This window comes from Cucumis melo, chromosome 3, assembly GCF_025177605.1.
Source record: "Cucumis melo cultivar AY chromosome 3, USDA_Cmelo_AY_1.0, whole genome shotgun sequence".
Lineage (NCBI taxonomy): Eukaryota > Viridiplantae > Streptophyta > Magnoliopsida > Cucurbitales > Cucurbitaceae > Cucumis > Cucumis melo.
Window position 1 is genome coordinate 23,288,728 of NC_066859.1, and position 23,144 is coordinate 23,311,871.

The 23,144-nt window shown below is 36.6% G+C and overlaps 2 protein-coding genes across 5 annotated transcripts; one reads left to right on the plus strand and one right to left on the minus strand.

The window, feature by feature from the left end:
• Positions 1-747: 747 nt before the first annotated feature.
• On the plus strand, positions 748-5,322 carry LOC103496461 (probable pectate lyase 12). The gene is made up of 5 exons (XM_008458316.3): positions 748-1,302; positions 1,360-1,536; positions 1,787-2,693; positions 3,495-3,700; positions 5,017-5,322. Exons 2-5 carry the CDS (start codon positions 1,394-1,396, stop codon positions 5,246-5,248), a joined length of 1,488 nt encoding a protein of 495 aa, XP_008456538.2. The 5' UTR covers positions 748-1,302; positions 1,360-1,393; the 3' UTR covers positions 5,249-5,322.
• Positions 5,286-17,393, minus strand: LOC103496462 (protein RNA-directed DNA methylation 3). 4 transcript variants are annotated; one of them, XM_051082529.1, is made up of 19 exons: positions 17,017-17,393; positions 15,008-15,270; positions 14,735-14,890; positions 14,492-14,650; positions 14,312-14,395; positions 12,967-13,034; positions 12,541-12,879; positions 12,380-12,434; positions 12,090-12,245; positions 11,852-11,995; positions 11,670-11,772; positions 11,443-11,595; positions 11,271-11,328; positions 11,133-11,185; positions 10,884-10,953; positions 9,318-9,354; positions 9,162-9,213; positions 5,941-9,071; positions 5,286-5,532 (listed from the first exon to the last, which is right to left on the minus strand). In XM_051082529.1, exons 1-18 carry the CDS (start codon positions 17,189-17,191, stop codon positions 5,947-5,949), a joined length of 5,250 nt encoding a protein of 1,749 aa, XP_050938486.1. In that variant the 5' UTR covers positions 17,192-17,393; the 3' UTR covers positions 5,286-5,532; positions 5,941-5,946. The 4 variants fall into 4 exon arrangements, with proteins under 4 accessions (XP_050938486.1, XP_050938485.1, XP_050938487.1 ...); XM_051082528.1 differs by having other exon boundaries at positions 5,286-5,542; XM_051082530.1 differs by lacking the exon at positions 5,286-5,532 and having other exon boundaries at positions 5,665-9,071; positions 9,318-9,351.
• Between the last annotated feature and the right edge of the window lie 5,751 nt (positions 17,394-23,144).

Below are 23,144 nucleotides of genomic sequence, written 5' to 3' on the forward strand. Positions count from 1 at the left end.
AAATTAATTAGATTGTGAAATAGATAAGAAATATATGTGTGTGTGTTTAAGTAGAGAGGCATCTATCAAATTCATCCAACCTCCAACCATTTATTACAAAGCAAAATTTAAGTCAAATTTGGTTTCATTAAGAAAAATAGACACATAGAATAGCATGTGGGAGGTTGGAGGTGGGTCCTTACATATATATTTTTTCTAAATCATTATTTTTATTTCTCTTTTATGAAATGATTATTTCTAATTTATTTAACCTTAACTCATTTTAGTAGAGATATTTGTATTTATTTATACATGCCTATATTTGTTGTATTTATTTATACATACATAGTTGGTTTATGGTGGACCTTACCTTATTCTTTAAATTAACTTTTGAAAGCATTTATAAAAAACTAAACTATTGCGTATAGTATAAAAATAAACACAAATAGTAGTCTATTGAAATTCGATTTATGTGACATTTAACAAATATTTCTCCATGAACTGACATAAAAAACAATTAATATAGACTATTTGCCTTAATCTTCAAATCTCATTTTCAACTAATCACACACAACATTTTAGATTTAAGCTCTCAACCTCTAACCATTCCTTTCATCCCACATGATTTGATATAGTTTAGGAATCTAAAGGTTTGACAATTAAAAATAGAAACTACAAATAATCCAATATTTGAAGAAAGTAATCATGATCCATGAAACACAAGAAGTTGTTAGAAAAAGAAGAAGAAAAAGGTAAGATGAAGAATATCATATAGATATATATAATGAAGAATAAGAATTAAAGTATGGCTTTGAATGCAGAGGAACATTAGAACAGACTGTCTCTTCTCAGCAAATAATTTTTAATACAGAGACAGAAAACCGAAAGAAAGAAATGGGAAGGAAGAAGAAGCAGAAGAAGAATATTAACATTTCATATGCCTATAATAAATTTAGCCAACCCAAAAAAAAACCAGATAGAAAAATGTAAGCAACAGGCTGCAAAAGGACACGCAAAAGAGAATAAAGAGAAGGGAAGGGAGAAAGAACCATTTCTCTTTCTCCTTCTCCTTCTCCTTCTCCTTCTCACATCCCCTCTTACAGACACAGTTGTCTTGCTCTCCATTCCTTCTTGATGCTCAAAAACCCTAACAACAAAGTAAAATAAAGCACTTTCCAGTTTCCTTCTTTACCCTTTTTGCCATTCCCCATGTTCTCTCTTTTTCCTATGTTGTTTTGCAGTTTCATTTTTAGTTAACCAGATTTGTTCTTAGTTCATTCCAGAGGAAGGTACCTGAAAGAGAGTCTTCATTCTTAAAAAGACTCTACTTCTTCTTCTTCTTCTTCTTCTTCTTCTTCTTCTTCTTCTTCTTCTTCTTCTTCTTCTTCTTCTTCTTCTCAAGCAGCTCCATACAATGTTTGCTACTACTGGGGTTCTTTTCTTCATCTGGATTTTAAGCTGCACTCTGCTTCCACTTACCATGGCAACTTTCAACTTCAATCTCACTGTGCAAAATCTTCTACCAGATCCTGAGACTGTTGCTTATCAAGTTCAAAGGTAACAATCTCTTCACCCATTATAACATTTGTCTCAATCTTGTTGGTTTCTCTGTTTGGAATCTTGGGTATCCACCATTCCCCTTTGTTCCTGGCTGTAAAAAGAGCACACCCCTAATGGGGTCTGCACTTGAACTCTATTTGACATTTTATCGAACAATTGGTGTGCATTACTGTGTTGCTCAAGCTGCAGCTCCCCTGTTTCTATGGCTTCCCCCACATTAATACAAGGCTATCTTTCTTTCTTGCAGGAGTGTGAACGATTCCTTTTTCAGAAGACAAATGCTGTCCGTTCATTCAAAAGGGCAATCCAATTCCTGTCAAACCGGAAACCCTATCGACGATTGTTGGCGTTGTGACTCAAACTGGCAAGCTAATCGTCAACGACTCGCCGATTGCGGCATTGGATTCGGCCGAGATGCCATGGGAGGGAAAGGAGGTCAGATCTACGTAGTTACAGATTCCTCCGATCCCGACCCTGTAAACCCTCGACCTGGAACTCTCCGTTACGCTGTGGTTCAAGATGAACCTCTATGGATCGTCTTTGCTGCAGATATGACAATCAAACTCAAATACGAACTCATGATGAACAGTTACAAAACCCTAGATGGCCGAGGCGCCAATGTCCACATTACCGGCGGCGGTTGCATCACACTCCAATACATCTCGAATGTAATCATCCACAACATCAACATCCACCACTGTGTCCCTACCGGCCACACCAACATCCGATCGTCCCCTACGCATGTCGGATACAGAGGAAAGTCCGACGGCGATGGAATCTCGATCTTTAGCTCACGAAACATCTGGATCGACCATTGTTCTCTCTCGTACTGTACCGATGGCTTAATCGACGCCATAATGGGATCGACCGGAATCACGATCTCGAACAACTACTTCTCGCACCACGACGAGGTGATGTTGTTAGGGCATGACGATGGGTTCACGCCGGACTCAGGGATGCAGGTGACAATTGCGTTTAATTTGTTCGGGGAGAAGCTGGTTCAGAGGATGCCGCGGTGCCGACGGGGATACATTCACGTTGTAAACAACGATTTCCGATCGTGGGAGATGTACGCCATCGGCGGGAGTGGTAATCCGACAATCAACAGCCAAGGGAATCGGTATATTGCTCCTGGAAATCCCAATGCGAAGGAGGTACGTTAACCTTACTCTCTCAGTTTATCCAGTCCGTAATAGTGTTCACCGGCGCGTTTACGGGACGCTCCGCTGAGGCAATTAGGCTTTCATAGGAGAGGTTGTTCGATTTTTAAGGTCCTTTTGGTTTCTAAAATGTTTTTTTATAAAAATTAAATTGAGATTAATTATTAGAAACATCTTTTAACTTTTTGTACTTTATTTTAAAAATAATTTCCTTTTAAATTACTTTTGGACTAGAAATTGTTTTCGAAATTTGGACAATGAAAATATTATAATGTGTGAAATAATTTGAGAGATTTTCTTGAAAAAAGAAAAAAGAAAAGAACTTGGAAAAAAGTTCAAAGGTTTTAACCTTTAATTGAAAAGGGAATACAATTGTTGAAAATGGTGATTTGATAATGATTTAGTTTCTTAAAATTCAACTTCAGTTTTTAATGGTTTTCAATTCTTATTGTAAAACTTATATCAAAATTAAGTATCAAATTGTATTAAGTGACTAATTAGCTTTCCTAATATATAAATAAATTAGATTTTTGTCTGTTATAAAAATTGAATCATTTTTAAAAAATTAAATCGATTCTTCCTCCATGTAAATTTACGGTGATTTCCATCTTTCTTTAAAACATAATACTCAATCTCTAAAAACTTTTGAAATGTTCAAATTTTAATTAGTTTTTTCTACATTTTTCAAATTTTATGTTGAAAAGAAAAAAGAATTTAAAAGCCACACGTGCGACAGAATTATAATTATTAGTTTTAAAGCAATGAAAAACGGTGTCGTTTTGACGGGTGGGGTAGGTGACGAAGCGCGTGGACACGAACGCGGGAGATTGGTCGGAGTGGAACTGGAGGACGGAGGGGGACATAATGGTAAATGGAGCATTTTTTGTGCCATCCGGCGAAGGACTGAGCAATATGTACGTTAAAGCTTCCAGTTTGCCGCCCAAATCCGCCGCTCTTGTCGACCAGCTCACTCTAAACGCCGGCGTCTTCGGTGGCTCCAGGTACCCCTTTTCTTTCTTCTATTCATTCCTCCAATTACCAAAACGCCCTCATACTCCTATTTGAACAAATTTCAAGTATATATATATATATAGAGAGATAATGATATATTCTTAACAAAAGAAAAGAGAGATTAAATTGCGGTGGTAATTTTTGGGATACGAGTTAAATGAGAAAGTAAATGTGATCTAAAGAAAGAATCTTGACCTGACACAACAGCCCTATTTGTTTTTCTTTTTCTTTTCTTTTTGTCTTTTGCCTGTCCTGTCCACTTGTCCACTGGAAAAATAAGACCCATTGCTTTCCATTACCCATCAAAATCTTATTTAGATCGTCATTTATTCATTGGGTAAAAGATTCGCTTAAAAAATGAAATTAGAATGTATAATCCCACCAGTCACTCCTTTTCTTCGTCTAATCCAACACAATGTAATTTTTTTTACGAGTAATTAGTCACTCGTTTTCAGACTTTGATCGTCATTTATTAAAGTTTGTAAGTTATGATTATAGTTGTTAATATCTATATTCATATTAGATTAAATACATGACGTGCTGTCTTTTAGGAGTATTTTAAACCTCCATAACATCAGCTCAATTAGAAGAGTAGAGTTGTCCTATGGACTAAAGTAGAAAGAAAGAAAAAGCAAAAAAATGAATTTGTCTTTTTTTAGTTGTAAGCATAAAAAAGGGTAAAAAGGGAGAGTAAGTGCATGTGTATGTACAGTGAAAAAATAAGCCGTTGGGGCAAGTGAAGGAGCTTTTCATTAAATTAATCAATGAATGGCAGTGGTGAAAAGTTCATCTCTTGGTTAGTAGTATGGTATTAGTAGTTTTGTACCTTTTCTATTTCCTTTTTCATAAATATTTATATGTGTATACATATATGAAGTTTTTGCTTTCCAGCTATGTCTTTTAGGTCCCACTTTCTTTCTCAGTATTATTTGGAAATGGTGGACCCTACTTATCAGCTTCAATTTATAATCAAACTTATGACCTCTCACTCACCCCTTTTTCCCAAGTGGATCAAAGTAGAAGACCACAGTTTTCAAACTTTTTCTCTGTATGCTATGAGCTTTATAGATCAATTTATTTCTATTAATGCTCATGATTTGATCTAATAATAAAATGAAATCAAGACAATAAATTTCATTTTTATGTTGTGTTTTTCTGTAAATAATTCGAGGCATATTAATCGAACCGATTTTATGTTTATTTGTTTGACATTTTTGCTTCAGAGTTGGCTAGTTGCATATTTGCTTCAGAGTTGGCTAGTTGATATATATCAACTAAAAGTTTGTTTCGTTCTCATTGTTGATAGGGAGACTAGACAGAGCAGTTCGTACCCAGGAGACGAAACCTCCTCCAGCTCAGGATCCAGTGGCAGCGATGGTGGTGGTGACTATTTTGGGATGATATTCGGCGGGGGCGGGATAAACAATGCACCACCACCATCTCTTTCGGCTGTTAACATGGTCATTCTAACTCTATTTACTGTCTTAATTCTGTACACAAACAACTACGATGCCTTATTATTAACATTGTCATTGTAGTAATTGGAGAATTTCATGGAAAAAAAAAAAGAGAATATAAAACAAAAAAGAGCAAAGACCCATCTTTTCCCTTTCGCAACGTTGCAGATATTTAATACAAGATAAAGTAAACTAAAATAAGTGAACTTCAAACACTAAAACATGGCATATCTTAAAGTCGGTGAAAGATTGACAAAATGGAATCTATTGAAACGGCCGCCATGTCTTGTCTACAACGTACACATCATGTGGAAAATGGATATGAGGATGATTGTCTGTCTCCCCCAAAACAAGCAAAAGATAACCTGCATTGTACTGCACCATTGTCGTTTAGAAATTTGAAAGTTATTATCAACTGTCAAGATTAATTGTCAACTCATTCGCTTGAAGATCGAACGTGTGAAATTCTCGATAGAAGAAAACTAGAAGCAAAGAGGAAAAGGGAAAACAAGAAACAATATCATTGAAGCAATTGGTTAAGACAGACTCTCAACCAAGAAGAAAGATATTTGAATCCTAACGACTTCCTTGGTTAATCAAAGCATGCTCAAAGAATAATAGTTTGTGATTAAAACATTCGGAGCATGCATTACCCAAAATATTCAAAATGTTATAAAGATATTAACATAATTCATACATGTCCTTGCAACAGTTTTCTTAGTAGCCAAACTCCATTAGGTTTGTCCAGGAGGAAATGTGAGTTGAGATGTTACCGTTCATCAGCTACCCCAACCAGATGATGATTTCCCTTCGCCGGCAGAACTGGATTTACCCCAAGCTCCTCCTCCTCCTCCACTGTTATTTTCACCCCGAGACTGCTCTGTATTCCAACTAGATGTAGGCTTCTCCCAACCTGCTGCTCCTCCTTGGGCACCTACGTTGGCTTTTTCTTTGTCCAGGGTTGATGGCTCAACAGATTTTCCCCAACCTCCATCTTTAGAACCTGAACTCACATCCTTGGTCGCTGTCTGGTTCTCAGTTCCAGCATTCCAACTAGATGCTGACTTCTGCCAGCCTCCACCTTGAGAATCCGTCTTTGTCGATTGGCTCCAGCTGTTCTGACCCCCACTCTCTTCCATCTCCTTGGCTGCAGTTGAATTGTTCCAGCCAGAACTATTGCCTGCACCAGAAGAACCAGATGATTTCCAATTATTGTGATCATTCCCACTTGGTTCCTTCCAACCAGATCCCTGACCGCCATCATTGCTCGATTTCCAACTATGTTGCTGCTCGTTCTTTTCATCACCACCTTGGTTCCAAGATCCTGCACCACCACTACTGCTCCACCCTCCACTATTACCTGAACCTGCGCTCCAGCTTGCAGGTTTATCGTCATTATTGCTTTCATTTGAACCATCTTGATTCCTCCTTCCACGACCTCGGCCACCAAATCCGCCTCTACCACCTCCTCCACTCCATCCTCCTGAACCACCATCATCTTGATTCCATCTTCCACGGCCTCGACCTCCAAATCCACCTCTACCACCATTGTCACCACCTTCATTCGAACCATTTTCTTGATTCCATCTCCCACGTCCTCGGCCTCCATATCCACCTCTTCGCCCTCCATTGTCACCATCGTAGGAACCTCCTTCTTGGTTCCATCTTCCACGGCCTCTACCTCTAAATCCACCTCCACCTCGCTCTGATCCAAATTTCTCTCTGTCACCACCACCACCACTCCACCCCCCACTCCCACTGTCACCGTCATTTGAACCACTTCCACTGCTCCATCTTCCACGTCCTCTGCCACCAAATCCACCTCCATCAGATCCAGATTTCTCCCATTCACGACTACCACCACTACTCCACCCCTTGTTGTCACCAGACTCACCACCACCACCCCATCCTTTGTTGTTGCCACCACCACCGCTACTCCACCCTTTATCTCCGGTACCATCACCACCACCACCACTTCCACCTCCACTACTCCATCCTTTATTGTTGCCGCCGCCGCCACTGCCCCATCCTTTGTTGTCACCACCATCTACACCACTTTCACCACCACTATTCCACCCTTTATTGTCGCTGCCGCCGCCACCACTGCCCCATCCTTTGTTGTCACCACCAGCTACACCACTTCCACCACTACTCCATCCTTTATTGTCGCTGCTGCCGCCGCCACCACTGCCCCATCCTTTATTGTCATGACCACCTACACCACTTCCACTACTCCATCCTTTATTGTCGCTGCTGCCGCCACCACTACTACCCCAGCCTTTGCTGTCACCACCACCTTCACCACCAGTACTCCATCCTTTATTATCACCACCGCTGCCGCCACTGCTCCATCCTTTATTGTCACTGCCGTCACCGCCACTGCTCCATCCTTTATTGTCGCTGCCTCCACCACCATTGCCCCATCCTTTGATGTCACTGCCGCCGCCGCCACTGCTCCATCCTTTGCTATCACTTCCGCCGCCACTGCTCCATCCCTTGTTGTCATTACCACCACCAGCGCTCCATCCTTTATTTTCACCATCATTTGAACCACCTTCACTGTTCCACCTCCCACGGCCTCTGCCTCCAAAACCTCCTCTGTCTGATCCACCTCTGCCAAAACCACCTCTATCAGATCTGCCTCTGCCACCAAACCGGCCCCTTTCACCCCTTCCTCTAAAACCACCTCTTCCACGATACCCTCCTCTATCACTACTTTCTGGCTTCCAACTCCCATAACTTGAGGTATCATTAGAAACGTCAGTTTGAGCTTCAGCACCACCGGTGGTAGCATTAAATTCGTTTCCTGAGTTCCAGTTGCTTTTCTCTCCCCAGTTAGAATTGCCACCTCCAGAACCCCAGCTGCTTTTCTTGGCCGAACTAGAATCTTCATTCCCAGCACCAGAATTCTTTTTCCAATTCGAACCCCAGCTACCTGCTTGATCGCTCAAACCAGCTTCCTTGCTTGTCTGACCCCATCCGGATGCAGAATCTCCACCGGAAGTTTTTCCAACATTCCAACCACTGCCTTGATTCTTAATCTCGCCATCTTTCCCACTTTCAACAGATTTTTTATTCCAAGGAGAATTGTCATCAGAGGCTTTTGTATTATTTGAACTGTGCTGCTTATCCCAACCTCCCGCCCATTGATCTCCTTTAGGAGCTGTCAAACTTGAGGAGTCGGGTTTATCTTTCCAACTAGCAGAAACAACATCAGATGACTTGGATGTATTCCAACTGCTTCCACCCTCGGGTTCTGCTTCATTACTGCCCCATTTTTTTCCACCATCAGACCTTGAACTCTGCCATTTGTTACCATTATCACTGGCTTCATTACCCTGTCCCCATTCTTTTTTCCCAACACTTCCATCGTGGCTAGAAGGTTTTGGTTTATTCCAACTGTCATTTTCACCATCTCGATCACCAGCAGTAGATTTATTCCAAGCAGAACTGCCAACATCCCCAAAGTTCTTTGGTTTACCCCACCCACCTGACTCATCCTGGGCAGTGCCTTCATTCCAGGCACCTGCATTTCCTTTGCCAGCTGGCTGAACCTCAGAGACAGTGGTTGAAGCATTTTGATCGCCCCAGCTTCCACTTGATCTACTTTTGCTGCCCCACCTATCAGCAGCGGTTTCGGCTGGAGTTTTATCATCACCAAAATTAGCACTTTGATTCTTTTTCCAACCTCCAGATTCTGAATCTGTAAAGCCTGCAGAATGTCCACTAGGTGCTACTGTTTTGCCCCAAGCACCAGAGGCATTGCCATCTGAACAAGTTTTAGAATCGCCCTTTCCCCATCCAGAGGCTTGACCATCGTTTGCAGTATCTACACTTGATTTTGCAGCACCCCAGGATGTGCTTGCCTCTGGAGTCGACTTGCTAATCCAAGGAGAATCTTCATCTGTTATAAAGCAACAATCAGTTTCTCATAAATATCATTCGTGCAAAATAAAGCATCATTTACGAAAGCAAAACACCCTATTAAGTGTACCATTTATAGCATCAGAACCAAAAGGATTTGTAGAACTGGACCCTGGACCATTCTGCAACCAGAAAGAGGAACAAAGATATGCATTGAATTTTTTTTGGAACATTAACATTTAACAGCACAAAGAACAACAAAGGGTGAAAGAAGAGAAAAACTAACCGAGGTACCAGACTCAGGGAAACTGGGCCAAGGACTTCTGCAGGGAAGCACATTCACATAAATAACATTTTAAAGGTACATAGGGAAAAGGTAGTTAAGTCCATATATACAAATGTCTCAATAAGCAACAATTGGATACTAGATAAGATAAATCTAAAAATATTATATTTAAGGTGCGACAGTAAACGGTTTATAGATTAGATATAACAAATAAAAGAAATTTATTCAGACATAAACAAACGACAGTTCAACATTTGACTGACCATAACACATCTTGATGCATGCATAGTCAAAAAATATTCATGACAATTTTTCATACCATAGCACTATAAATTTCTAATGGTCATATCTCCACCAGTTAATTTCACTGCCCCACTCCTTGAAAAAAAATCATACAACCACCACCCACCATTCACTGCCTCACTCCTTACCAAAAAGAAAAAATCATACAATGCACCCACCATTGCACCATAACTTTTTTTTATATCCGTGAGTGTCGACTAATCTCATTGGACAACCCGTCAGACACTACAACAGTCGGGTGTCAAGAAAACTTGTAGGAAATTATTTCTTATGTAGGTGGACACCATGAATTGAATCCATCACCTCTTAATTACTGAAATATGTTTCCTTTTTTACTACTAGGCCAAACCATGATGGTTTGCACTATAAACTTTCAATGGATAAAAAGATGCATACATGGATGTGCAAACAGATATTATATGATACGATGATGCACCAATTTCTGAAAAACTAAGATACAAATGTGTTTAGGATTAATTATTTTCTTCTAGATACATACATATACAATAGATGCATGCATAAGTATGCACACACATATATACTACATATTACATACATATATATGAATTTTATGATAATACCCAATTAATCATAATAATACGAATTTTAAGTTACATTAAAGTAGATTTAAAAAGACAGTAAACTTGAATAGAAAAGAAAAAGCAGCAGCAGCAGCATAACTGGTGCTAGCGAAAATCACTGTTGGTTGGGTGACAATCGTAGAGCAAACAGCAGTGAAGAGTAGAAGATGAAGGGGGGGGGGGGGGGGGGGGGCCGGAATCGTGATTCGGATAGTGGACTGCCAGATTTAATTACGCTTTTAAATAAAATGGGATGTGAGATGGGCACTTGGGCTTTTAATAGACTGGGCTTAAGACTGAAAGCATAAGCCAGGTAGATGAGACTGAATGCATTTCAACAAAACGTACACACTCACGGATCTATCCACAAGTAATTCCTTATACAACTTCACCTGATTATGGGTTCATATAACTTCAAGAGAACTTACTTCGACCAACAACAATACATTGAAAACCAGGTAGATAATCATGTTCTACAAAGTTCAGACTTGATTGTGTAAAATAATAAGGTTAACTTATCCATAAATGCTTTGTTTTTATCAGTTGCTTCTTAATTTTAAATCAAGAACCGAAAATAAGAACAATTACTATAATTATTATATATATTTTTAAAAAGAAGAAGAAGAGGAAGAAAGAAAGGAAGGAAAAGAATATCCATGTACATTGGTATCCAAAAACATACCTTTCTGAAGAAGGCGCGGCAGAATTCCAGCCATCACCACCTGCAGATGACCCCCCACCGCCAATCCAATCTTAAAAAGAACAAGTGTGTCAAACAAGTAATCATTTCAAAAAAAAAAAAAAATTCAGAGGAAAAGAAAATGGCAAAATAAAACAACTTTATTAGGAAAAGAAATATAACATCTCAAACATTCAAGTGAACCCATTCACTGAAGAAAGTAGTTGCAAAATTTCAAATACGGATTCAAACCTTGGGAGCCGCCTTCATTTCCCAGAATATCAAATGGTTTTAGGGGATCCTCACTGTAAAATGATTTTTGTATTGCGTGAGAGAGAGGTAGAGAAACAGAGGAGGTGCAATCAACATTAACACTTGTAGTTAAAGTACCTTAGAGGTGCTGCTGCAGAGCTCTTTCTCTGTACCTCAGAAAGAAAATCAGATCTGACTGTGGAAATTAAATTTAAGAAAATGAATAACAGAGGAAAATTGACTACCCTCCAAACCAACCAGTACTCATACAATATTCAACAGGGCCAAGGTACAATCACAACCAACAGACCTGTCAGAACCTTTTGTTGAGAATCAAGCTTCACTGTAACATCTCTTTTGCGTACAGCTATAACACGACATAGGTATCCCTTTAAAGGACCAACACGTATTCTCAAGGTTTGACCAATGGAGAACATTCCATCTGCTCTGTCATCACGATTGTCTGCACACAAGAAAGGTCCTCAAAAAAATAATATACAGAGCAAAAACGCCATGCATCAGTAATATAACACATACACTCACGACCAGTCTCCTTCTCTGCCCACGACTTTTTAGGTGATAAAGGTGACTTGGGAGAAGAGGAGAAATCCTCAAAACCAGAGAAACCCTTGTCATCCTCCTAAATGGAGAAGAAAAATTGTTGGATAGGGCACAGGCTAAACAACTGATTAAAAAATATTAACGAGAGTTCACACAACCTTTCCACCAGGTGCATCGTAAGACATCTTGATTTTCTCACACATATTAGATTTGCAGCAGAAATAACCATCATTGTCCACCTCGTTCTCGTCATACACAAACAGTGTGTGTCTGTACACATGCTTAACAATTCCTTGCTTATCCTGTAAGTTCAAATGAATTGTGTAAAACAGGCTACTTTATATGCAGTACACCAACAGGTAGATCGTTTTTTAGAAAGAAAAAACGAGAGCAAACCTTCAATGATCCTTCCAAAACCTTGACATTGTCTGAAACAGATATGATCTTTCCATTGTGATCAGCAGCAGTAAATTTGGCATCTAAAGCCCCACTTTTCAACTCCTTCCTTTGCACATTCACCACAACAGATCCATCAGGGCCGTCCTTCAAAATCTAGAAAATAGAAATGAAGAAAGGAGAAAATAAAGTATAGATCAATCACAAGCAATAGAATTAAGTGATGATACCCATGATTTTTTAAAAATAATAAATAAAGAAATGAAATAAAATTGAAGTGACATATATACCTTGTAACTATCATCTTTTTCTGATGTTCCTAATATCATCCCAAAATCCTTCCGGCTGCAAGGGACAGCAAGATTACCAATACCATTATAAAGTAGTTAAAGTTATGAGCCAACAGAAATCTGTTAGCACAATTATTGAGAAAATATAATGAAGGACTCACCCAAAACAAACAAGATCATGATCTCCAAAGCTGCTCATGGAACTAGACCCTGATGAGCCCTCTCCTTTTCCACCCCCCTTTTCAGTTGTAACAACCTTCTTCTTCTTCTTCTTTTCACCATAAAGTTGAGAAAGCCACTCCAGATCATTGGATTCGTTGCTCTCAGAAGGCTTGAACTTTAAGAGCTCATCTTCAGAAGGCATCACTCCCCAGCAGTTTAATGAATCTAAAGATATTTTTTTGTATAGATATCCATCCTTGAGCATCATCCCATCAAGAAACTCAAATAGCTTTCCAGTCTCACGGTCACGTCTAAATTGCATAAGTGGTCGAAATTCGCTGTAAAAGGCAAGGAAAAAAATCTCGATGTCAATGTACCCATAAAGAGAGTAAACCTAATAAAAGCAACAAAATATTTCTTATTACGCAAGTTCGCTAGGGTTGATCAATCGTGGTGCAGGATTGACAGTTTTCTTAGCAGCAGCTCCTCCACCCTATAATGAGAAAAGAGATCATTTCAGCTCAAATATGTCCACATAACATTTCTCTTAAAACATTAAGGCATCAAGTATATATAGAAGAAACCAGAGAGACAGAGAGAGATTTTTATATCAGAAACTGCACCTACAAATTACGATTGAACACTCTATGAGAAAATCTACAACCAAATCTTTTCATGCAGAAAAACATGTGAAATGAGATACTGTATTCAATCAACTTCATAAACTCATTAAACTACAATACCTTCCTCCCAAAGCAGATATATCTTTTCATTCCAATCTAATAGTAATATGCACGGAGTTGACCAAGGAGCAACGATACATCGAAGAACTACCCCACCCCCTCCACCTCACACACACCCACCCTTCTAGGGTTTAGCATCCATAAGGCTACACCGATAAAAAAATCAATTAAGTTTTTGGGCATTTAACACTTTTTCTTCCCCGCAAGATTGTTTCACTTTCCCAGATTCGTTGACTGAAGTAAAAGCTTAAGAAACTGAAAAGGGCATAATATTATCAACACAAGGAGAAAATTGACTCCCCCTTCCCCCCCAAAAAAAAAGAATAAGTGATTTAAATAAGACATCAATTCCATAAAAAAATACCCCCTATGACCAAAAATATAATTACTTTTACGCACTATCAAATCTTTAAAGCATCACCTTCCCTATCCTAAAAGGATCTATTTCTTCCTTTTCCTAATTCTCTTAAGTGCATTTACCATTTAAAAAAGGTTCAGCTTTTTTTTTTTTGGGAAAAACTCTACAGAGAATCTGATGGATAAAATCCTTAAATAAAAAGTTAAAAACCAAGTTAAGGTTGAAAGAATGAAAAAAAAACCTACATTTTGTGGTGTACAAATGTAACAAAAGAACTACCAAAATTTTTCTTTTTATATCCGTGAGTGTCTTTGCCAGTTTACGCGCACTTCGACTAATCTCACGGGACAACCTGCCTGACCATACAATATTTGAATGTCGAGGAAACTTGTAGGAAATTAATTTCTAGATAGGTGGCCATCATGGATTGAACCCATGACCTCTTAGTTAGTTATTTAGACTATGTTTACCTTTTTACCACTAGGCCAACCCAAGACGATTACTATCAAAATATTTAAATGGAATAGGCAAGAAAAAACCTGTGGGAAAAATATATTAGTTTCAAGTAATTTAGGATCATATAAAAGTTAAAAGACGCAACAAGCAGAAAAATATTACACTACACCCATTCAACATAAAAGAGTTTAAAAGATATTCCAAACTACATACAAATTTTTCAGCCATAGCTTGGAGATCAATCCTTGGAACCAGCTTCACTGTTGCTCTCTTACGTGCATTGTTGACAGCAATAATCTACAGGAATCACCGAATATTATTTTTTGAAAACTAAGGGGAATTTTGTTTTTAATAAGGCTTAAACCCAATCTTCCCCAAATTAGTACGCTCTACCTGAGCAAGGTCTCCCTTGTATTTTCCATTTTTTACACGGGCCATCGTACCCACAGTGACTTCACTAACTCTACTTCGAACAGTAAGCAACTGAGAGATGTCATTCTCAGGAACAGAAGCTACACGGGTAGAGTATATTCCAGTTATGCCTTTACATGCCTGGAACCAGAATTATCCATCAAATTTTGTACTTATTACTGAACACTAAAATTATGCTAGCATTACCAGAAAATCTCAGGTTACCTCAATTAAATCATACTGCCTTGGAGCTTCAACGTAAATAAAACCTTTTACATGCTCCACACAAAATGCAGATTTTATCTGTAGCTTGTTACCAAATGAGTGCAAATCAACAAATTTCTGCATAAGACAAAAAACGGATTGCCGCTCACGCCCAACCTACAAATAAAATTCCAAACCATAAGAATCAACGTATGAAGTTAGAAAAAATGGAAGTGAAAAGTGGAAGCTCAATTATTGGCTGAAGCATTTGTTTCCATCAATAAAGCACCATACCATGCATTTAACCTTCCACAAAGAGATAGTTTCCTTGGCAGATTGTGCGGGAGGGTTTCTTCCAGTGGAATTTTTGTTCTCATAATTTTCATCTGCAAATGCACCTAATCCAGGTGCTCTATTGTAGACTTCCTCCATCATTCTATCAAATTCTTCTTCATTCATTTCCTCTTCTTTTGGGAAGAATGGAATATCTTGAGCTTTTGCATCATCATTCTTAAATGTTGGTAATGTCCCCAAATTTTCCTCCATGTCCATGAGATCTATTTTGCCAAGTAAGAGGGTTGAGTAAAAAGAAAAGAATGGGTTGTCTAGAGGCTTATCTTTACAGAGGTAACATGTACACCCCAACTTGGACAGAAAAACATTGATTTTTTTCGTTAACCACGGGCAAAAAAGAGAAAATAACAGACTTTCTGACAGAATTCTTGAATGATATAAGAACTTGTTAATGGACAGTGGACACTAGGGAATCCAGCCAACGGATCAAGGGCACTCAATTCCCCATGATAGAAAGATAAGAAGGTAGGGACTCAATTCAGCTTGATTTTTTTAGTGGCAAAAAAATAGGGCCAAACCAACCCATCATTTAAGGAAGAAGAAAGAAAGGGGAAAACCAGAATCCAGTTTTTTTCAAAAATCCAAATTGATTGTACAAACAGAACTAACAAATATCATATAGTTCTATCCACAATATAAATACCAATGAGAAAAGAGAATGACAGAGAAGTAATTAAAATAAAAATAATAGAGTAAATTGCAATTTTTAGCCAAAGAAGTAATCCCATTCTTAAAATTTTAACCTTCAGGTTTCAATGCCGAAGTGTCAACTTCGAGCATGATTCTAGGCAACCTCCAACAAGTAGACCAAATATTTTAAAACTTAAAACGTTCTTTATAAAATGAAGGACCTGCACATATAAAAGGCCCAATTGAGCGCAAAGAAGCCAAAAATGAGCACTCCCTATCCATAGTTGTTATTCCCGAGTATGAGTTTCAAAGACCAAATTTATTATTTAAAAGTAAGTTTTGCCTATGTATGCTAAAACCATGGTTTTAAGAAACTGATAGTGAAGATGCACCCAACTCACAGTTAACATGAACGTAAACATTAAAAATTAAAATACTGAACTGATGGCTAAAGTTCATATGCCCTCTTGGAGTACACTCCCACACCTTTCATAGTTGCCCATATTCTGAGATTAATTCTTTCCTGTAACTGCTTTCGTATACAGCTGCCTAGTTCTGGTTTAGAAAGTTTAGTTGGCATGCTTCTCTGTTAGATTCTAGTACGTTCCTTTCCAAATATTTTGTGCAAAAATAGAGGGGGGAAGCTCGTAGTTTAGCATAAAAATTGCACTCTTTAAAACAAAAATTTATCCTCTTCATAGTCAAAAACCAAACCAAAACCTTCTAGTACAAAGACAGTGATACAAGAGAAATTTGAAAGGAAAAAAAACGACCCACAACAATGCAACCACTGGCGGCTTAGAGTTCCAAAATCAGTTCAATCGTGAACAAACAAATTCAGAGCATCAAACCCCAAAACGAGAGAGCCGCAGCGGATACACTCCAGCTACTTCAATCGATCTCGCTAGAAGCAGCAGCGGATACTATCCGCAGCGAGTCTCTCCACAAGTTAAGCAAATAAGTCAAAATCATCATCAACCTATAGAATGAGACAAACGTCTCTCAAATCAAACCGTTTGAGTAAAATTTTCACTTTAACGAGCTTTCTCAAAGCAGAAAAATAGTCTTAGGCAAGGGATCATCAAGAACGAACAAAACGAGCCTAGAATACGACCATCTTCACAAATTACCTCCAACAGACCAATTTTAATAAAAACAACACCAAAATACCAAAACCCAACACAATGTAGAACAACAAAACACAAAAACAAGCTTCAAACAGTACACCAAACCCCCAAACGCGACGAAAACAACGACGATGAGTTGAATTAAAAAAAAAAAAAAAAAAAAAAAGAGAGAGAGAGAGAGATAGAATCTACCATCAAAAAAATCACTGTCGTCGCTTTCGCCACCGACTTCGGGAGCGACATCCTCGAAGAACTGGAGAACGTTCCGGTCGCGCCTCTTGCGGGCAGCGGAGGAAGTATTGTCATCGCGAAGCTTCCGTTTACCGGAAGGGGAATCTTTGGCAATACCTTTGCCCTTAGACGCCATGGCTAGGGCGGAGAAATGTGAAGAAACAGAAAGAGCATGCAAATTGGGAGTGGAAATGGAAGTGCGATGTTAGAGTTGTGAGTGAAAATGAATCGTCTTCCACTCTTAGCTCTGCTCTGTAGCCAATTCCCTCTCTTTTCTACCGTCGATGCGCCATTTTTCTCTTTTCCTTTCTCCTTTTTCCTTTTCCCTTTTTCCGTAACATTTTCCTTTCTTTTATTTCCTTTGGAAATTACCAAACTCGCCGTAGAAAAAAAAAATGTAGTGGCAGAGTTGCAATTACGTTCCTGAACTATTTAGAAATAATAATTTTACTTCTCTACCTTATGAAATCCAACTTCTAAACTTCTAAAAATGTGAAAATTTAACTCCCGAACTTATGAAATTTGTAAAAGTTGAATCCACACGTGAGAAAAATTGAGAACCTAATTTTAAAACTTTGATAAAATTAATTTCTTGATTTTAAATTTTAGAAGTTCAAAAGTAGGTAAATTTGTAACGTCATGCTTTAAGAGTAATTTTTGCAATTTACAAGTTTTTCTTTTGTTAATCGATAAATTACAAAAACTATCCATAAAATATAGTTTTTAATTATACCCTTCAACTTTCAAACTTAAAAATTAAGTCCTCAAATGTATGTAAGTGTTCAAATTTAACACTCATGCTTGCATGATTTTATAAGTTTGAGATTCAACATTTATCATTTGAGATATTTCTTTTAGTGTTATAATAATAATTGTATTTGACGGTATTTTAAGAGAAAATGAAATTTGTTCTAAAGTATCCTATTAATGACAAACATTGATGTATTCTGCTTAATTTTAAAACGCAATGAAATTAATCATTCTATTGATTGATTCCAAACTTTGCCGTGTAGATTATTGGATTTAAGTTTCTTGAAGTAATTTTTTATTGTGTTGAATACTTCTATGATATTCTAGATTAAATTTATGCTTCAAGAAATAATTTTAGAATGAATAAATAATGTTTTAAATTCATTTTAAATATACTTTATTAAAAGATAAATGCATGGACATTTTACACTTTGTTATTGGAAAAATTCCAAAACTAAAATTTAAAAAAGAAATGTATGAACTAAATGTATACACATTCTTAAAAATAAAATAGTTTGAAAAAAGGTAGGCTTCAAACATCATACGGACCAAATATATTTATTTTTAAATTTTAAAAATAAAGAAGTAACATTTAGGAAGTTTAAATGTTCAGTTTTTACGATTGTAAGTTTAAGTGTTCAGTTTTTACGATTAAAAGTTTAAGGGTATAACTACAACTACGGCTATACTTCAATTTGGTTTTTACAAATTTTCACAATTTATATTTTAGAACTTTTAAAAGTACTTCAATGTGATTTTTGTAAATTTCCATAATTTATATTTTAGAATTTTTAAGTTGTATCGATTTAAATTTCTAATTTTTAGATGTATCAATTTATATCGTATCAAAACAATAAGACTATTTAAAAGATATAGTAAAATTCATATTTTCTTTTTTGATATTATTTTACTAATATCATGTAAAATTTATTATTTAAATTAATTAGACATATAAATTGAGTCAATTAGTTGAAATAGTTTATTACTATAACTTTTGAAACCATTCACATTAATTCTTGATGGTGAGTAATTACATGGATGATTATTATAAAATAAATGAGCCTAAATTAATTCACTATTTAAAAGACTTAAAAAGTAATATAGGTCTTACATTATACCTATAAATTGTATTTGGTTTTAATTTTTCAAGTGTTTAATTTGGAGAGAAAAAAACATCATTAAAAAAGTCAGAATGAGTTGAGTTGGTTAGAGAAAGAAATACTTTAAATCTAATTTTAATGAAATTTGGAAAATCATAGGAATGAGAAAAGAACAAATAATTACAATAAATATGTTTAATAATGTAACAGTAAAAAGATATCAATGTACTACCTTGATCTAATTGATAAATTCTATTTATGATCACCTATATTAACCAGATGAGGTTTAGATTGTATCCAATTTTGAGTACAAATGAGAGCTTCTAATGTCTTGGGAGGAAATGAGTACCGAAAATGATCCAGTACACGAACTTGGCTTTTAAGAATCGAGAAGAGTTCAACTTCCACCACTTCAAAACACCAAAATTCTTGTCATCTCTTCGATGGCAACCTTTGTTCAAATAATTATCTACCTCAACCCTACAATCATCTGATGCTTCTTTATCAAGAAATTTAAAAGAAGAACCAACAGGTATGATAGTATTAAGTTCATCTCTTGTCATATTGAAGTACTCTCCCCACATTTTTTTTGTAAGGTTCTTACCACCTTTGCAGTCATCGCATCACCAATAATATCCCCCAAAATTCCCGAAACTGATCCATCAAATACTTCAACTTATAACTGGGATCAAGAACCAAAGCTACATAGCAGCAAGTTTGTTTTATTAGAGTTGCCCCAATATTTGTTAAACCTAGCTTGCAAGCTTTCTATCATCTGCCATGCAAATACGGGTTATCATTTTGATACTGAGAACGTTCTTGAATCAAAACATGTATCGAGCAAAGCTTATGAAAATATTAATTTGGAGTTGACTTAGTAAAGTGTATAACTATTTAAAGCAATGTCGTTAAGAGCCACCAATAATTTAACAAACGACCAGATATTTACCCAATCCTTCGGTGAAGCTATGGCTTCATATCTTGATCTTTTATCCTCTCAAATGTATGCTAGAACTTCGTGTTTGATAGTATGAGATTTCATTTTAAAACCAATTGACAATAAAAGAAGTGACTCATCTACCTTATAAGGAGTATGAATCTCCTTGGTTTTTCCAAAGTGGGACTCTTAACATCTCAACATGCCCCCTCAAGATGGTGTCTCTTGTGTTTACCTATTTTTGACTGAATACCCGTTTGGGCTTAATAGGCTCTTATAACATGTTTGATAGTATAGAATTTCATCTCAAAACCAATTGACAATAAGGGGAGTAGCTCATCTACCTTATAAGGAGTGTGAGTCTTCTTTGTTTTTTCAATGTAAGACTCTTAACATTTCAACACTTCGCAACTGCTTCCAACACAAATGTGGAATTTCATGTTTTAGTGCATCATTGAAGTTCTCTTTTCCAACGGTTATGGTAAATACTTTATTGATACCCCATTGGAGCAAACACTTCTCTGTCTGTTGTTTTACCCACCGACTCTCCTTTACAATCAGATATTTGAGAAAAGTTCAAAATCATTTCATGCAAATTCCAACCTTTGTCAATAAAATGAGCAGTTAAAACCAAATAGTTTTCTTCATGAACAGAGGTCCAACTACGAATGGTCAAACATAGTCTTCGACAATTCTGTGTGAGGACATGTTTCAGACACTTCCTCTTGCTCAAATGTATTTGAAACCAATCTTGTATTATTGTAACTCGTGATGGAATGACAAACTCAAGGTGCAATGATTGACAAAATTTCTGGAATATTTCACTCTCCACCATCTTAAATGACAACTCATCAAATGAAACCATTGTTGCAAGCATTGTCCTAGAATCCTCTTGAGCAAAGTTTATAGCTGTTAAACAAGCATTACTATTCCCCTTCTTTTCCTCTTCATTTTGGAATCATGAAGTTTTATGTTCGCAATCCTCAAGGGAATATGAATAGGTGTTTCCACTTCTCACGTTATTTATCAATATTACCAGTAAAACTCAAAGGTATATTTCCAACCATAAAGTCAACCAAGTGAGAGCAAGAACTTCCTTTTGGATAAGTCACCCTATATTTAAAAAAAAAAAAAATCAAAGTAGTTAATGAAATAATTTCTCCCAGTCAACAAGATCAGCTGACAGACTTTGATACAAATCTCGTTGCTTTTTAAAATCCATATATCATTATTCATAAATGATAAAACTAATAAAATAAAATATCAAAGCTAAATGACACCATTCCATCAAATAACTGCAAACAGATCATCGACGAAAGATGCGAGTTGTTATTGCTTCACAACTACAACTGTTTTCCCCTCATATAACAATGTTTCCATATTTGTGAATGAAACTCAAGGGGAGAGATATCAACCGAATTGATGAAGTATAGGCAATCAGATGATATAAAATAAAGCAAGGAAACAACTTTAAAACATATAAGACCGTACTTAATTTATTAGCCAAAATCAAACCATCATGGATTTAGAATAGAAATAATACAGGTTAGTATACCAGTCCTTATGTTCGTAGTCATTGCATCCATCAAAATGATACTTGACTTGTTGTCCTCCATTATCATGTTTATCCTCATACTGATCAAGGTCTTCCTCGAAAGAATCCTCGCTGTCATCCCTTTCACACCAAAAATAAGATGAAAAAGAGGGCCTATACCTATCAACTAAAGAACAATCACGTGCCCAATGCCCAAAGCGTCAACACTTCAAGGATTCATCATCCACCATGTATCAAAGATTCTCTCTTAAAGCTAACCTGACCATAATAGCTTGGTTCTTCGCATTTTGCCTCTACAACAACCTGCAGAAACACGACAAGTTACATTCTCACGAAAACAAACCAACTTTTAGAAGGATAGAAGCTCAAACAGAATAAGTTGCATTCTTCATATAATCCTTGAGACTAACAAAAAGCTTGTACAGAGACAACTAAATGAGACTTTCTTAATACATAATCGTGACTAATCAATCATATAAAAAAACTTAAAGTCTTAGAGTTCGTTTGAGTACAATTACTCCTAACTATAGTTGAGTTTCTTAGTAACCGTAGTTGCCTTGTATCAGTGGCTATATATGCCATCTATTAATCATGATAAATGAATGCAAGATTAATTTTTATCACCTCGTGTTAATACAAAGCACTAAAATATGAACTAATATAAAATAGAGAAACAAAAGGGGAAAACACATCCATCTAGGTTTTTCTAGCATAAACCAAACTAAACGAAAGTCGTTTTCACTACATTGAGAATGCCAAAACAAAATTACAATATCACAAATCTTCTAGTTTTCTCTCAAAACACAAGCAATCCCAAACATGCGGTGCAATCACTGGATCAAGAAAAACGAAAACCTAAAAATCAACTGAGTCCACGATAAACGCAGAGGCCAAAAATCAAGAACATATGACATAAACAAGCCAACACATCAATAAAATGCACGAAAAAAGTGGAGAAAACGAATGTTACTCTAGCATCGAGAATTCTTCCAAAACGGCTGAAGGAGTCTTTGAGTCCTCGGTCACTGGTGCACCACGATAAGCCCCCGATGAATATTCCATGCTCTTCTTCGCAAGATATTTCTCTGTTGCTTGCAGAAGACGGAACAAGAACCGCAAAACACCAGAAATTCTATGAAACTAAAGGGAAATAGCTATGGAAACGAAGTAAAACGACATTAAATCAAATGCAAAGCATTCCTAGGTGAGGATAACAAAATGTAATGGCAAAACACCATGGAAATGGATTGGAGAGTCTCTTGAGCAAGAGGAATTTTCATTTCAAAAGATATTTTACAGTCCCTCGTCACGTCAGGGTGAAAATTTTCCTGAAATTTTGGTTATATAAATTTGATAGTTTCCGATTTATATAATACATATGTCCAAATTTTACAATAGTTATAAGTTTGGGTCAAATTTTAACACTTTTTTATGGGTTCAATTATTGTTACCGAAAGTTTAACTTTCATTCTGGTTTAAAGATGATTTTTGTAGTTTTTTCTACCTTACATTTTAAAACTTTTGGATTATATCAAATTAAATTTCGTTTTTTTTATAGAGGTATCCATTTATATAATATTTTAGATCTTGTTTGACTAATTTCATGTGAAACTTACTATTTAAATTAATTAAACTTATAATTTGAGTGAATGAATTAATTGAGATAGTTTTTTTACCATTACTTTGAAAGATGGACTGTTTTTAAATATGTCGTTTTGGCCTAATTTAATTACTTATATTGCATAAA

Coding starts and splice junctions, on each gene's coding strand:
- LOC103496461 (XM_008458316.3), top strand. CDS start 1,394: ATGTTTGCTACTACTGGGGTTCTTTTCTTCATCTGGATTTTAAGCTGC. Junction 2,694..3,494: donor GAAATCCCAATGCGAAGGAG/GTACGTTAACCT, acceptor CGGGTGGGGTAG/GTGACGAAGCGCGTGGACAC. Junction 3,701..5,016: donor GGCGTCTTCGGTGGCTCCAG/GTACCCCTTTTC, acceptor CATTGTTGATAG/GGAGACTAGACAGAGCAGTT.
- LOC103496462 (XM_051082529.1), bottom strand. CDS start 17,191: ATGGCGTCTAAGGGCAAAGGTATTGCCAAAGATTCCCCTTCCGGTAAA. Junction 15,271..17,016: donor CGACAGTGATTTTTTTGATG/GTAGATTCTATC, acceptor TTGGCAAAATAG/ATCTCATGGACATGGAGGAA. Junction 12,246..12,379: donor AAAAAGATGATAGTTACAAG/GTATATATGTCA, acceptor TCTATTTTCTAG/ATTTTGAAGGACGGCCCTGA.